Source organism: Sebastes umbrosus, chromosome 11 (assembly GCF_015220745.1).
Source record: "Sebastes umbrosus isolate fSebUmb1 chromosome 11, fSebUmb1.pri, whole genome shotgun sequence".
NCBI classification, from domain to species: Eukaryota; Metazoa; Chordata; class Actinopteri; order Perciformes; family Sebastidae; genus Sebastes; species Sebastes umbrosus.
This window is the reverse complement of record NC_051279.1, coordinates 13320184-13337115: the sequence shown is the minus strand read 5'-3', so window position 1 is coordinate 13337115 and position 16932 is coordinate 13320184. Positions and strand designations below refer to the sequence as shown.

The 16932-nt window shown below is 44.3% G+C and overlaps 1 protein-coding gene across 4 annotated transcripts in view; it reads left to right on the top strand.

Annotated features, from left to right (window-relative positions):
* The window catches only part of LOC119496653 (nectin-2-like), a 90607-nt gene that overhangs the window by 25092 nt on the left and 48583 nt on the right, over positions 1-16932 (top strand). For all 4 annotated transcript variants that reach the window (XM_037784125.1, XM_037784123.1, XM_037784124.1 and 1 more), the window contains 4 exons: positions 12722-12831; positions 13687-13936; positions 15755-16048; positions 16182-16299. In XM_037784125.1, the coding sequence (XP_037640053.1) occupies positions 12722-12831; positions 13687-13936; positions 15755-16048; positions 16182-16299 (772 nt within the window). The remainder of the gene's footprint in view (positions 1-12721; positions 12832-13686; positions 13937-15754; positions 16049-16181; positions 16300-16932) is intronic.

The following is a 16932-nucleotide window of genomic DNA, read 5'->3' as shown; positions in this document are numbered from 1 at the left end:
GATCAGTGTGGCAGATCCGCCTGTTAATCAGCACTCAGAGAGCACAGGAACGTCAACCTGCGCTTCGCTCCAGAGGCTGGAATATCACCGCGCTTGGGATTTAATCGCTCCAAAAATCCCTTAATGGGAAACGTTAGGTGCAGTCTAATTTGAGGATGTTGAGATAAAACTTGTGTAGGTGTAGGTTGTGACAGCGATGGTGTTTGTGTGTTCTGTGCACATGACCGAAACACCGATAAGAGATATCGAGCGCCACTTTGCCCCACTGCGCTCTCGGATGATAAGATTACAGCAAGGCCAGATCACTGGTGGCTCTCTTTGCACTTTACCCTCTGCGGTCTCTCCTCTGTATGACCGGCGAGTGTTCATGGTGGCATACGGCTGCACAGAAGCGTCATTGGGAAATTCATAAGGGGGATTCATCGCTCATTCCTGGTTCCCCCTTTGAGGACTGCGCTAATTAGCCGGCGTCTGTGATTAGCCGGCTTGTGTTTGATCTGCTTCACTCCTCTCCCTCTCTGCTGCCTGCCTGGGCCACGATTTGGCTGCAAGGTGCACCCAACACAACTCAGGCAGACCCACAAAGACTAAAAAGAAAAGAAAAACAGACACACAAAGATGCACACAGCGGCAGATTTTTCCCTGCCTTTTGGAGACACTGCAGGTGGCCGACAGAGACACAGTATCATACACAAGCAGACAGCCACACACACACACACACAAACAAACAAACAAACACACATGAGCTGCTCCAAACCCCAAACATGCCGCACTTCAGTAGAAAGAGTACAGCTGTTAATATTCCACCACTGCATGCATACCAAGAACTATGTTTACTTCCACTCTCACTTTGAGAGTTTCAGCCTGTCAATAAAATTCCCCTGAAAAACAGACATTATGCTGCTGCTTGCAGAGGCAACGCGGGGCATGGGTGGCTAGCTGAGAAGTGGATTTACTTAACTTAACCCCGAGTGATTACAGCCGAAGATGGGCGAATTATGAATGTAATTAAATTTGTACAAATCCCCCTTTTGCTCCCCTTTTTTGCGTTAGGTCTCAATGGCAAAGCACAGTAGGGGATATCCATGCTGCTATAATATGACACAAATAGGAGCAATTCTTTGGTGCGTGACAGAGCACTGTCTAATTACACAGAAGCTGTGATATTGAAGCCCGTCTGTCCTTGAAGCTGGCCACTGGAGCATGGCAGGGCCATCTCTTGTCTGTTCATACCCCCATCTATCTATCTACCCCTCACTTCCTCAATCCTCTATCTGTCACTCTGCCTTAAAGGGTGTAGATGGTAAACAAAGGCGGCTCCAGCCCAATGTAATGACGACCTGACAGGAGACGGCTCCAGCAGCTCATGAGTTTTTCTGCTGTGTGTTTGTTGTTGTGCTCCTCCTTATGATCTCTGGAAAGTGGCTTCAATCATAGTCAGATCAATTGTAGCATCATTGTGACTGCCGAGCCATTACTGGCTAAAACCAGGTTTCATACTGTTATTGAGTGGAAACTCGGTCCACCGCTGTTCACCTCTCAGACAGGTAAAGGTGTCGAGGATGGCAAGCTGTTTATTCTCGATACTAACGTCTAGAGAAGTTACTGGCTTTAGCTCCTGTATCTTTAAATAGAAAGATTGTTTTTTTGATTGGTTTTTGATTTTAATTAACCTCTTTAATTAACCTCATTGTTTCATGTATTCTATTTATTTATTTTTGATTGACAGACAGCAGAGGTTTCCGTTGAATTACTGTTTTACTTTTCTTCCTCTATACTGGCAACTACAGAAGCTGTGATCTTGTAATTTCTTTGGTCAATACAGCATTGTTGTCTCATTTTCAGGGTACAGAACAGAACCATTGTTTTTTATGGTCCACTGGAGCATTGTTGTTGTTGTTGTTGTTATAATTTATAGGGTTGGAACCAACCATTGTTTTTATTATTAATAAACTGTTAATTATTTATTTCAATAGTAGCCCATAGAGACAAAGGTCCAAAACACAAATATATTTAATCTATAAAAATATCAACCAGGGAAAAGCATCCATATCTTCATATTGGAGGTAAGGCTGGGCAATATATCCACATTGTTTCTCATTGTAAATATTTTGTGAAAGCACAAATGGTCAACCCTACAGTATCGCCACAATATCGATATTGAGGTGTTTGGTCCAAAATATCGTGCCATTTGGTTTTCTCCATATCGCCCAGCCCTAATTGGAGGAGCTAGAACGAGTACATGTTTGACATTTGAGCTTGATAAATTACCTAAATGATTAATAGATTATCAAAATTGTCGATTGTTTTCCTGACGATTGGCTATTCGTTTCAGCTCTACTTATCTACAGTCTATAAAGCTAAAGAACTAATTTCCGATGCAACAACCATTACATTTTACAAGGTGAGAGCATTACATTTATCAACAAATTAGTCCAGTCAAATGTTTGACAATCCATTAAGGTGGCATGTAAACACAGTAATGATTAAATGTTGCCAGCAAACACGGTCTCAGTTGAAAATGAGTCAGCACAGTTATTCGTTGGCACTTTTATCAATCTTTAATGGAGTCTTTTGACCCTCTCCTTTATCTGCATTTCATAGCTTGTTTCTGAAGGACAAACAGTATTTTTCACACCGCTTTGAATTTTATTGGAGTGAAACACGGGCACTTGATTCCTTTGTGACCAGCAGATTGTAAGAAAAATGATGTGCATACTGAATCACTTAAATCGAGCAAATTTCTTCTGCTGTCATCGGTGTGTTGTTATGCTTTATATGAATGTATTTATAAGTCCTTTATCTCCTCTGGCTATTTAATGGTGCATAGTTTTTTTGTTTATTTATTGTTAAGCTTTTAACTGATTTATTTTGTATGAGTATTCTTTGATGCACTTTAAGGATAATTCAAGTTGTTTTGTGTTGTATTTTATTATTTGACCCTGACTGTGGCCATGCAGCCAGCCAGGCACATCTCTTCAGTGTCCTTTTCTTTAATGGTATTTCACAGATTGACTTGAGAGGAAATATCAGGTTATGCGCCACTCCCTCTTTTATCGTGTCTCCTTGAGCTGTGTGTCTGTCTGTCTTAGTTCTTCAGTCATCCATCCATCTGCCAGCATCAAAACAATACGCCATGTTCCCAAGGCAAGTTGTCATAGTGACTGTCCTTCAGAGGGTATTCGATGTTAATGTTCAGTACAAAGGGGAAGAGATGGAGCGAGTTCTTCTGTTATTTACTCTCCTGCTCTTATAGAAACTGCAGTCCGAACCTCCCTTCTATCTCTGTTTCATCCCCTCCCTCCTCGGTATCACCTTTCCCCTCCGCCTTTGTGGGAGAACTGATGGGAGGTGCGTGTCGAAGTGAGAAGTTTCATCTTACCTGCCTCCTATTGAGACTTGAAGACAATAGGCCGTTCACCTCCGCCCTGACTGCTCACTGCGGACCTGCGGGAAGGAAACTCCAACGCATACAATGCAGCTGTTCTAATACACAAAGCGTGGATTCCTTCTGCTTTTAATTGCTTCCGTTATCTATTGTTTCCCGCTCCTATCTTTTTGTTCTGTTTCCCTACATCCTACCTACCTGATGTTTACTAATTGTTTTCCATCTTCCCACCTCAGTGTAGCTCATTATGTAAAAAAAAGATGTAATTTAAAAGCTGTTATATTTTCAAAATGCGGGTGGGCTAATCAGCTCTCCATATCTCTGACATCTGAGCATTACACTGCAGTGTCCTGGAAATATGAGTCATAATAAATCACAACTTTTGCTCTTATGTTAGCAATACTTTTGTAAGAGTATACTTTTTTTTTTTTTAAAGTGGTGGGTGTTATATTTTGAAACATAACTCGCCTGTCCTCTCAAATCTTTCCCTGCAGACTTGTTTTCCGCGCTCCCACACAGACTCGCCGTCAGTAATTCAATCCAGCTGGTTGTTGTGACGGACACAGTCATCAGTTTATCATAATATTGGTACGCACCTCCTTGTTTGTTTGCTTGCGGTGCCTGACCTTCTGTCTTCCATATGGCCGGCATTGATTTGGTAACACGCTGTGTGATCCTCCTGACAGATTGACTGCGCTAATAGCTCAGGCTCCCCTCATATCACCGTACTGCATTTTAATCCTTTAATGTGCGGTATAAATTGGATTGGTCTCTCACCCCCTCAACTATGAATGAGCTGCGTGCTGACAGCGTTGTTGACCAATGAGCTCGTCAGTAGCGGGCTGAGTGACGGCCCTGGGAAGAGCAGCTGAGAAATGACACCCAAGGTGAAGTAAAGGTGAACGTTGCCAACGGAGAACCTGGAAACACAGCTGTTTGGGTGCGGAGACGGGGTTGTCATGGAATTCCTTTCACTTTATCAGGCGGCTCGGCTTTTTTAATTTGGGGGAAGGATCACACCCAGCCTGAAATATCCTCTCTGACACCTCGGTAGACTCTCACATCTAAGTGTTGTTAGGGAGGCGAAAATAGGACGCATAATCACATTATGTTATCAACTGACATACCGAGGGACGGATGTATAAACACTCACACCCACATACAGGAAATGATGGATGAAAAGATAGGACACGCGTACACAGCCTGCCTTTAACATGTGTAGAAGTACCTGGCACTTTTCTACAGCTGTGCACTTCTGGACTTAGCCTGATCCTTTAATTCATGGCTATTTACAAAGTGAGATGCTGCCAGACTCTGGATACACACACACACACACACACACACACACACACACTTCGAAAGTCATTCAGAGAGTGACGTCTGAAGGATTCTTTTGGCGAGCTTTCTGCTAGACCTGATAGAGAGGCGCAAGGCCTCAGCATGCATAATGGGAAATAGATCAAGATGTTTCTCACACACTGACCCTAGACCTGTCTGCAAATTGTTTTCCCAAAGCCTCAGATTTACATTTTATGCCTGCACACGAACTGCAGATCTGTCTCTATACGGTCACCCGGCAGTAAAACCCCAAAATCACATGCAGGGCTAAAATAACATGCCTGGTACAATTACCATGAAGAGTGATGGCACACAGGGCTCGAAGTCGGACAGGAAAGGAACTAGCAGAGAAAGAAAAAGTAGTCAACGAAGAGCAGAATGAGCCAGAGGGATGAAAAGGATTTATTCGAAAATGAAAAGACAGGACAGGGCTATGGCACCGAGATGGGCGGGAAAAAAAAAAGAAAGAGGTGAGCGATGCCGAGAGAAGGCGAAGTGCGGTGGAGGTAGAATGATGTGCAGGGGCCCGAACAGACAAAGCAGAGCCAGGAGCCGCAGGGGAGCTGGGTGTCTGTCAGCCATCCAGCCAGTAAGTTATTCAGTCACTTATTCAGTGGGTTTGAAGCGATAGCAGTAGCGAGGCAGTATAGAAGCGGCAGTTATTTGTTTGGCTCAGGAGAGCTGTGTCCTTTCTGTCCACAGTAAACTGCCTGTTACAAGCGAGACTTTACTGACCCTAAACGGGCCCAGCGCCAGATGAAAACATGCAATGCCATAAAAGTATGCTCGCCTCTTATGGCCTTGGTCATTTTCTTTTTTGTGTACTTCGCTTTATACACCTCTACTTTACACTGTAGCAGCATTCCTTCAGGTCCCACAGTCATTCTTCTATTGCAGTCTTATCTTTTTGACCGTCTCTCTCCTTCGTTCGCTCTCTTTCCTCTCTCTCCTGGGTCAGGTACAGTGTAGATGTTGGTGTTTATCAATAATGAAGCGATGAGAAGAGGAGGAGGGGAGCACGGTGCTCTCGTTCTTACCCGGGGATGAATTATTCACCCACTGGAGAAGAGTGCCTCTCCACCCTGTGTGTGTTTCGATGACTGCCTGTCTAAATGTGGTTATACTTTACCTAGCAGTTGTACGTGTGGAAATGTGTTTTGTCTCGCCACGACCACACACACTCACCGTTTTGACTACTTTGCAAGTTTTTATGCATGGTTTTCCCTTAGCTCGGCAGATGCTAAATGATTAAGTGTGTTGTGTATGTTGTCGGTTGTCAGGTTCATCGGTTGCGAGGTGCGATACTCTGCAGTAAAACAAAAAGGAACCACCATGTATAGTTCATGGATCATTTCTTGTTTTTTTTCCAATTTCATTCAAACAGACAGGATTCCTATTTCAGACCTGTTTGACCGCCAGAGCTTGCTCGACCTGAAATATTCTGTTTGTGGTAGCTGAGAATGGGAGATAGAGGTTGAGAGAGCGAGAGAGGTCCACAGAGAAATGCATGATGGGCTATTGTGTACGTAGTGTAATTTCATGTCAGGGCCCCTGCAGTTAAATGGCAGGGAGATCCCTTTGGGAATTCCTCTACTTTGCCAGTTTCCTCTCAAACTCATGCATACTGCATAGACATATACTGTACGTCTAAAGACAATGCTAACGTTGTGGTCCAGCTTTGGAGGCAGCCGGTTTTGGCATTTGAAGCTGAAGTGTTCACAATTTCAAGAGTCTTTTTTAAGGATTTTTAGACTCCCCTGCTGGGTCTTTTTTCATTAAGACGATGCACTTAATTGAATTGGCAAATGCTTATTTTTGCAAATGATATTCGCTCGAGTCCTAGGGCATGTTTGTTATAAACAGGCAGCTAAATAGGAATATGCATCAGTATACAGATGCATGTGTGTGCATACATACACACACACCCCAGTCTCCAAACACCTCCCTGTGCAGATTTCTCCTCCAGCTGTTCATTTCTCCTTGGCACTTTGAAGCCTGTTCATATCTCTGGGTGTCCCTCCCTCCAAACCTCTATTTCTCCTTTGCTCCCCTTCTGTTACATTTCATGCATTTCTGCCTCCCTTCCTCATTTCGTCCTGTGTCTCTGAGTCCCCTTTTCTCTCCACACTCTGTGCTCAGAGTCAGTTATCAAATATTTCATCATGTCACTGTGAACAAAGTGAAATGTAGCACTCCCTTCTTCTTCTTCTTCTTCTTGCACCTTTTTTTTTTTTTTTTTACTCCTCTGCTCCTGTTGCATCACAGTCAGGGGTTGTTTTTTTACCTGCTGTCTCCTGCATGCAACCTCGCTGTAACACCAAACCCTTTTAACAAGTGTGTTTCTTTTTACATTTCCAAGCTGATTGAACATCTATTGTGATTTTTGAGTGCACATCTTACATGATGGCCTTAGTTTTTTGAAGTATCTTTCTTTATCAAACCAAGGTGCTTTTGACTCGATTGCTCCCGCTAGTAAATCTTGCGACATGAATGGATTATAACCGGATGTCATCGGAGAAGTCCATAATGAGCAGTGGCTACTTCTAAATGCAGCTTTCTCATGTGATATCGATTGGCCCCTCACAGAGAGCCCGGTGGAAAGGTCAATGAGAAGCCGAGACACATCTCAAGTCTTCATTTCCTAGTTTTATTCTGGGCTTGTCAAACTGCCTCGCCTGTCAAAGCTAAGCTGCATTCCCGCTCCGCTCCCTGCATACCAAAGCAACCACATCTAAATGTGTGTGTGCGCCTGCGCGGCGTATGCACGTTCATTGTAGGTTCGTGTGGCTGTGTGTATGTCCACATTTGCGTGCGTGTGAAGGTCAGAGAAACCGGCGCTGCAACAGTGTCGGGTAGCAGCAGCAGCAGCCGACAGCAGGTTCAGGTTGGTGCTGTTCCAGACTCCAGCTGATAACGGCTATTAGTACATACCAGCAGCAGTTTGGACACGACACGCAGCCACAGCAGTGTCACTGGTTTGGAGTGGTGGACACAATGATGGCAACATCACACAGAAATCACAGTTATACAGCAGCTACACAGGCAGCATATCCAATAACAGATGTCACAACTTTTAACTGTCTAAGATACAAAAGAAAACAGTCAGCATCCAAATTAAAGGTGCATCAGTCATGAACACTGCAATATTACAGTATCTAGAGTGACAAAGGGAACCGTATTGAAGATTTAAGATTAATGACAGGTTAGTTAAACATTTGGACGTTCACATTTTTTACTATGCCGGCTCTGTATGCCAGCACAATGGATTTGAAATGTTATTATGAAAGTAAATTCCTGACTGAGGTTTTAATACAAGAGCGTTAATACCCATATTAGTTGAATGACACAGGAATTGTTGCCCTGTCATTGTCCTGCTGCACTGTTCAGAAATCTACACAGGAGGTGAACAGAAAGGAAGTAAACACTCCCAAAAACACTTCAAAGCTGAAAGTCAGCACTTTAATCTTGGTTATTGCTTCATTTCAAGTCCATTTTCCGGAGCGCAGAGCCAAAACAACAGGAAAATGTGTCACAGTCCCAATACTTACAAGCTGCACCGTACAGAACTACAACCCCAGTAATAATCGTGGAATTGAATCGCCTTCTCTGACTGTGCCAATGTCTCCAAAAAAAACCACCTAAAATTGCACATCGGGAGCCTCACAAAGCTGGTATTTGACAGAGCTTTCATTTAGAAACCACTTGCATCCGAGGCCAGCGTGCAAACACGCACACACTGTCGCACTGAGAATAAAACCGAGAGCATTGAACAATGGAGAAAGTAACATGATCTGATGGATCATCCTTTTACCATTTTTTTACCATCAACACTCAGATGGTTTGGGTGGAAGTTCAAGGACGCCTTTAACTCAGTGTCTTCTGGTTATTGTTAAACGTGGACACTCAACATGCATTTATTATGAGTGAGGAGAAAAGATGATGAGCCCTTCATGTGCACAACTGAATCGTTTCAGGGATGACATAAATAAGTGGTATAAAACACAAGATTTAAACCTCCCAGTACCTTTTTATGATAGGTATTTATTTATATATGCATCAAGCTCAGAGATAATTAATGCCTGCCCTGTGCATCGACCCAAGGAGAACTGGAGCTGTAAATGCAAGTGGTGTACTCGTGATTAACTGGTTTACATTATTTTGTTTCATAGACAAGCAGTCATTAAGCCGCCAACACTGCATAGGGGATTATATACTGCACAGACATTCTTTGTCAGACCAAAATGGGGCTTGCAGTATCATCACATCACAAGACACGCCACCCTCGGGTCCTAAACTCAGCATGTTGTCAAGTCATCAAGTTTGAAAGGTGGGATGATGGGAGTCATTCTAATTCCTCCGTGAGAGAAAGATTATGTTTGAGGAAAGAAAGTCAGAGAGAGAGACAGAGAGAGAGAGAGAGAGAGAAAGAGAGAGAGCAGGCAGAGTGATTCCATCAGGACCGGATAGTGACGCTCCAGACTGCCTGTATCAAAGCTATTATTCTTCAGGAGTAGAGAGGGTGGGCACAACAATAACAACAAGATAATAATGGAAATGGAGAAATTCACACAGACCTGGAAGAATAATGAAAGCCCAGGATGCTTATTGAGACAGCGATGCACTAGAAAGGCCAAAGGAAAACACACCTACATTTTCTCTGTCTGTCTCAGACACACACACACACACACATACACATACACACACAATGTGCTGTGAAGCAATCTTGAAGAACACGGAGAATGGGGAAGCTTCATTCTAGCCCACCTGACAGTGCATAGCCACTAGCTTGATGAAATGGCAAAGAGTCAGTGAGCTCTGAAGGCCATTAGATATTTTAGGTGATGGCCTGCTCTCCCTGTCCCCCTGACGTCGTGCTTTTCTCCACTATAGCGGGGGATCAGGCAGAGGACACGAACGCCGTTAGGCGTCGGGGTTAGCCAGCCAGGCAGCGAGGCAGGCGGACACGGGCTGATAAGCGTATGTTCGTTTTATAAGCCACGGCTGGCTCAAATGGGCTGCAGAGAAAATTAGGATTTTGAGTATTTCTTTTTTCTCCCTCGCTTCCTCTGGCTCATTCAGTCTGTGTCGCTGTTTTTTCTCTCTTTCTCTATTCACAGCCACAGTGTTTCTCACAAGGTCAGGTGTGGAGTCTATCCTGCCTCTCACCGCTCTACACCTCCTGCCTCCTCCTCTCCCCTCGTCTGCCTCTCCTCGCTCTGTTTCTCTCCACCTGTACCAACCCCCCCACCTCTCCATTTTTAGTTTCTCTCTCGGTCTCTCTCACTCCTCTTATTTCTCTCTTCTAAATGTCTCTCTTTTGTCCCTCAGCTCTCTCCTATTAACCTTGTTTATAGCTCACACCGTCTCCCCTTCGAGATCCTCCTCCTCCTCTTCTCTCACCACCTTTCTCTTTGCACTCCCTCTTTCATTCTCTATTCCTGGCACCGCGTTCTCTTCACACACTTTCATCCCCACTTTCCTTACACCCTCCCTCCCCTCCGCTCTCATCCTCCATCACGTTGGCATTCCCAGGCTGTCTCTGGTCTCCTCCTTTCATCCTTCCATCCTACTTCCTCTCCTTCCAGATTCATTTTCCTCTTCCTAGACGAATGGTGGGAAGTATGGAAATGTCAGCGTGACCAGGCAGGGGATCAGAGAGGACTGTGTTAATATGGCAAGGCTGTCGCAGTGCCATCAGCATACTGTGCGTGCACATCATGTGGGTGTTAAAGACATAATGATAGGTGACAGTACTTAGGACGGTGACATCTGACTACTTGAGGATGCTGAAGAGGGCAGTTTGCGTGTGCACGCATTTGTTTGTTCATCGTTCTTTGTATGTCACCTGCAGGCAGCAGAGCTACTGTAAAGTAGAGCAGCGGTGACACAGGGCTTCTGTTCTCCCTCTCCTCCCCTCCAACCCTCTCGTTCTCTCCCTCCGTCGCTCTTCCTCTCCTCTCCTCTCAGTCTTACCCTTGAACCGCCTTTTATTCTCTAATTCCTTCAGTTCCCATCTCCCTCCGCCTCCCGTCTCTCTCTCTCTCTCTCTCTTCTATTTAATATGACCAATACTCTCTAAATATTTATACTGACAATTACTATTTCAAACGCCTCCAAAAGACTGTTGTGTTGATGCACACGCATTCATGCACACGCTGACTTTTTCCTTCTGTGAATGCTGATCTAATGGCACAGTCTCTGAGACTTCAGGCCTGGGATTCGGGGACTATCAGGGAGGATGAAGACGTGCAAGTCCTTGTATGTCTTGTGTGTAATATTCATTTCCCTGGGGCTGTATAGAGTCTCATAAGGCCGGCCTGTCTCTCATCTAAGCTCTGGCAGGAGCTGACCTGCGTTGGCTCTCCTCTTATTGCCTCAGAATGACAGACAACAGGCCCAGCTCGGCTCTGCCCTCACATTATGTGTGTGGACCTCAACAGCTGTGCATGTGTGGATTTGTACAAGTGAAACCTGAGGCGGAGTATCTTCTCTTCAATCCACATTGTGTAATGACCCCTGACACTGGCTCATACACTCCAATCAAGACTAGTAATCAAGGGTTTCAATAACCCTTCATCCCCTCTGCTACATCCTTTGGTAACCAGAGAACAGCTCCTATTCCCAAAGCTAATCTGTAGTTAGTCAGACTAGTTCAGGTAGATTGACAGTAGGGTTGCTGCTTCATCTTCAGTAAATGCTCTAGACATTTTATATGTGCACATGCTTTTGTGTGTGTGCACAGATATGCTCGTGTATGTGTCCAAGAGAGAAAAAAAGCGAGTTGTTCCTCTTTTCAGGCTCTTTGTTGCTCCCACGGGCTGCTTAGTGGTTGTCCAGAGGTTTCTCTGTGGGCTACAAGGGGGTTGTTTTGTGGTTGTAAATTGGGCTGGTCCTGGGAGAGCTGGTGTTATTCTAGGAAAGGCTTGTTTTCCTCCACTTTTCCCACTCAGTCTTTCGCTCCCTCTTCTCGTCCTCTGTATTGATATCTCAGATCTCCCTAGAGTCGAGAAGGTGTGGTGTTTATTGCTCGTCAAAAGAGAGAGAAAGACGGCGCTGGCCTTTCCTCTTATCTACTAGCCTATGGGTTTCATGTGTGTGGGTGTTTCTGTATGCGTGCGCTCCATCAGCCCAACAGATCATATTAGTTTCAACACAACAGCTTTGGCTCAGCACAAACCAGTGGAACTAGTTCCGCAAGTAATTGTTTGTCTTCAGGGGAAATCGTTTCCTTGGTGCTGTTATATATGTGTAGCTTGCCGCTAAACACATTGTAAGAACACACACGCATTGGCACACACGTAGCCCTGGCTGCAGACATTTGAAGTTGTGTATCCGCAGGTAATCCACTCTTACTTAAAACAGGTGCCATCTTGCTGACATACACTAATGCGCGCTTACTCATACAAGTAATTACATTTTCACACAGACCTGGATTACATACACACACACACACTCCCATACACACATACACACACCCATAGACGTGGACAGATTGTCGTTTTTAAAGCTCCCTCGCTCTTTCTGTGTCTCACACACCCACTGACACAACGCACTAAGAAAAGCATATTTATTTTGACTCTTTGCTGTAACACAGGAATGTGTCGGCACAGCAAATGGCAGGCTACAGAAAAGCATAAACCATCCAGATGATTTATGACCTACGTGCAAAAGAGAACTGGCTTTCCTCTTCTTTTTTTTCCTCCAGCACACATCCCCATTTTAATTTTTTTTTTCGGCCACTCCGTCCACACACACACACACACACACGCACACGCACACGCACAGCCACGGAGAGATACCAGACTCTTGGCCTACTTGCCTGGGTTCACTAATGCTGTCCTCTGTTGTACCAGACAATTCCACACTGTCCTCATTTATCATCAGGAGGCTTTGTACCAACATGATTCCCCTGCTCCCTCTCCTCGTCTCCTCTCCTAGTTTGGGAAGTAAGGAAACAACAGACTTTTAATGTTTCTCTCTTTTCTCTCTTTCCAGGAGCGTCAGGTCAGCGGGTGAAGGTGGAGCCGGAGGTGTTGTCGTATCCCGGCCAGACTGTCAACCTGCGCTGTGCCTTCACTGATGCCACGGGGATTCAGCTCACAATGGTCAGATACACACTGTCCTGATGCAATTTGTTTTTTGTTTTTTTTTCAGTTAGGATTTGATTACTTCTTTACACAACCAGTTCTAAACTGGATTTGTGGTATGAAATTCTAATAAAAATGTCTGTTTCATCCCAAAATTGCAGCTCATTGTGCTGACTTGACACAGTACAATTTGCTGAAATTGCTCGGGACTGCAATTTGCTTTCACATTTGAAGCGAACACATTAGCCATTAGGCGAATGCACAATGTAATATTTGACTAAGCGTATGCCTATTTTCCTCTAAAGTAAAGCATTTGTCAATTATGCATCAACCTGATTCTGCAGGTGTGTGAAATGTAGTCCCACAGATGGATAAGAGCAATTCATTGTAATCAAAATAAACATAAAGTGATAATAGGTCCATGTGCCTTGTTTACCTAGTCCATTGAACCATAATCTAGCAAATCATAGCCCTCAGAAATAATCCTTAGGCTGGTAATAGGTTTTTTATCACATTTAGGCTTAATGTTTTATTACTCCAAACAAACAATAGTAAGCTTCATTTTGCTTCAGGGGATTGAATATGGTAATGGAAACACTTCTTAGTCGCATCTCAATGAAGTGGGAAGTACACAACTCTGTTTGGTTCTGCTAAGAGCAGCGAGAGAGAGCGAGTGCTGCTCCTGAAAGAGTCCCATCCATATTCATACCTGCTCCACTTATTTGATTGCGATGCTGTGTGTACGCTGCCCCGTGGAGTTTACAGAAAAATGGATGATTTCTTAAGATGCTCTCTGGTGACGCTTATCAATGCCATGATAAAAGAGTCACTGTACGCATCATAACCACTGACGCCGTGCCTCCTCCACCACAGGTCACGTGGATCTACGAGCCGAAAGAAGGAGAAAGGATCAACATCGCCGTGTTCCACCCCAACTTCGATCCCAACTTCCCCGAATCGCCCGTGAAGGGCAGAGTCAGCTTCACGCCCAGCCCCCCGAACCTGGTCAGTCCCTCCATCCAGATAAGCGAGGTTAGGATGACCGACGAGGGGAAGTACATCTGCGAGTACGCTACCTACCCCAGTGGCAACGAGCAAGGCATCACTTACCTGGTCATGCTGGGTAGGTCACTAATCCATAATCCATGTAATGTGTACAGATTATAAAACACCATGAAGTCCAAAATCGACTGTATCTGTATTCTGGTCCTTGATGTGAAGATAACAAAGATTTAACTAGGCAACAGAGCTATATCATCAATAAAATCACTCCACGTCAAACATCCAAAACATGAAATATTGAAAATTACAAATTATAGCCAAAATGTATAAAAACTATACACTTTTTTTAAGTTTCCCATTAACCACAGTTTTATCTTCTTTTGAAAACTGTGATAGCCAGGATAACTGATGCCAATTTCTGGCACCACAGAACTTAAAACAACAAGTACCCAAGTCGGTGTTAAACGTCAGCTTTACCAGCTGTAGCCTAGGGATGTCACAATACCAGAAATGTAGCAGTCGATACAAATAACAATGAAATTCCACAATTCTCAATACACAATTCGATTTACCACAGTAAAAAACAAAACAACAAATCCCATGTACTTCAACACACTTTCTTTTATGAGTTCCCCCAACCCTACGAAAATGGGTAAAAATGTTATGCACCACCGTGGCTCTGTCTGTCAAGGCTAATTGGTGTTTACCGATGTTCTCTTGGGTTCAAAACAAATCACATAACAGGTTTCTGTCTCCAGAGGACTTGAAACATCTTTATATGCTCCCTTTAAAATGTCTGTTATTACATTTAGAAACACTTCTTACACTTTTCAAGCCCAAATTGTCAGGTACAAAGGAATCAAAGCCACCATGACCCTGACTAACTTGTTCTGAAAGATCTGTAGTTTTTCCAGACTTTCACACCATGAATGAATTGATTAGTCAAAGCAATTTATAACAAGAGAATTGGTACTAGTCTTAAATTACCTTTATCAATTAATTAGCTTTTCTCACCAAAATCCTACAGTAGTCCTTTGTAGTCCGCGGTCTCTCCAGTAGAGTTTCTAGAGACTTGTTGAATCAAGTTGCATTGAAGCTGTTACAGTATATGTTGGTTTTCCACCGATCACCCATCTGTCTATAGCGAGTGTGTGCATATTGACTTTGCTTACTATATATATATATATATATATATATATATAAATGCAAAGTACTCTCCGCCTACCTCTCTCTAGCTCTCTCCCTCCCCCAAAGGTAGCATGCAGGTTAAAAGCATGTCCAGCAAGGCTTAATTGCTATTATAAGTGGTATTGTCAGATCAATTGTGTTCTTGTTAATGCAATGGAACCATTGGTCTAACCTTGGCCCGGCACCAGTGCCTCTGCGTCGCTCTCTTCTCTCTCCAACGCATCATGCCTCCCTTCCTCCCCTAAGGCACTATATTGATCTGGCTGCTTGTCATGCCTGCTGTCAGCTCCTGTCCTGCCGGCTCTCCTCTGATCCCACACCCGTATCATAAAGGATGGATGAAGTGGGAGGTAGAGGAGCGGGGGCGGGGGATGACCGAGATCATGTAGTGATTTAGAATTTGTGTATGGAAATGCACTGGACCAGGCAGAGGAATTGTTTATCAATGGTGGGTGATGGGGATAGAGAGGAAATAGTTTAAATGGAGAGAGAGTGAAAGAAGATTTAGGGTTTGTGTGTGTTTGCATTGCAGCTCGTAAGTGTTTATCAATGTAGGCTCTGGAGAGAAAAGGATGTTTGAGGTTTTGGATTTGCTTTTGCCAGGCTGGTGACTCAAATTGTTTATCAATAATGGTGCACATTATCTTTTCCCCCGGCTGTCTTATTTCCATTTTATCTATTTCTACATCCTTTAATCTTCTCTCTGCCACTCTGTGTCTCTTCCTCTCTCCACCCTCCGTCCATCCATCAGCTAAGCCGGAGAACTCTGCCTCCATCGTCACAGTGGTAGCGGGCGCTAAGCCGGTCGTCGTGGCACGCTGCGAGTCTCTGAACGGCCGCCCCGCCGCCCAGATCTCCTGGGTGACCGCAGTCAATGGCAATGCAACAACAGCGTCTAACCCAGGCGTCGACAACACCGTGACCGTGAGCAGCGAGTACCGCATGGTCCCCACACCGGCAGACAACGGGAAAGACCTCAGCTGCGTGGTGGCGCACAGGACCCAGGTCAAAGCACAAAGCTTCCCGTTGAAGCTGGGAGTTCAATGTAAGACACCACAAACACAGCCCAGAACTTCCATGAATTCCTTTGCTGTTCACACTTTAACATGAAACCTTGGAGAGATTAATTGAGCTATTTTTTTCTCCTCCCTTCTGCCATTCATCTGTCCTTCCCCCAGACGCCCCTCAGGTGACAATAGTGGGTTATGACAATAATTGGTATGTGGGTCGTACAAATGTGGAGCTCACCTGCCAGGCTACCGGAAACCCCACTCCAACGACCGCCGAGTGGAAGACGTAAGTATCCGCACATCCATCATCTCTTTTGTCCTGTCTTCTTTTTTCTCCGTCTCTCTTTCCCAGCATCTCTCATATCTCTTTTTCTCTCATTCCTCCTCACCCTTCATTCCCAGGTCCACAGAGCTGTAATCAGCGCTTTTTATTATTGCCACTACAGCCCTGTGCTCTGATTATGGAGATAGCCGTATAATTTCTCATAATGGACTCTGTGACTCCAGATTTAACCCTTGCATAATGAGAAGCACAATACGACTCCCTCTCTCCCTTTTTTTTCTGTATTATCAGCTTAACTGACAAAATTTGAGAAAAAAAGAAGAAAACAGAAAGTCTGATACTTTAAAAAATGGAAGAGATGAGATTTTGGGCTCGGATCCAGCAGTTTTGATTTTCCTCCTGTCCCCATCGTATTTTCCTCCACTGTGTGATAATGGATTGGAAGGGGGAAACTGATTGGTTTTGCTCTGCCGATCAAGATTAGTGGAATTTGATGACATAGCACAATACAGCACATTTCTGTAAATGTACGTCTGTTTCAATGCTCTCATTGTAACCCAAAGTCAAATAATCCTATTCTCAGTTTTTTTTCCGTCCCTTTCTTCTTTCTCATGGCGATATGCTCTATATGTCCCT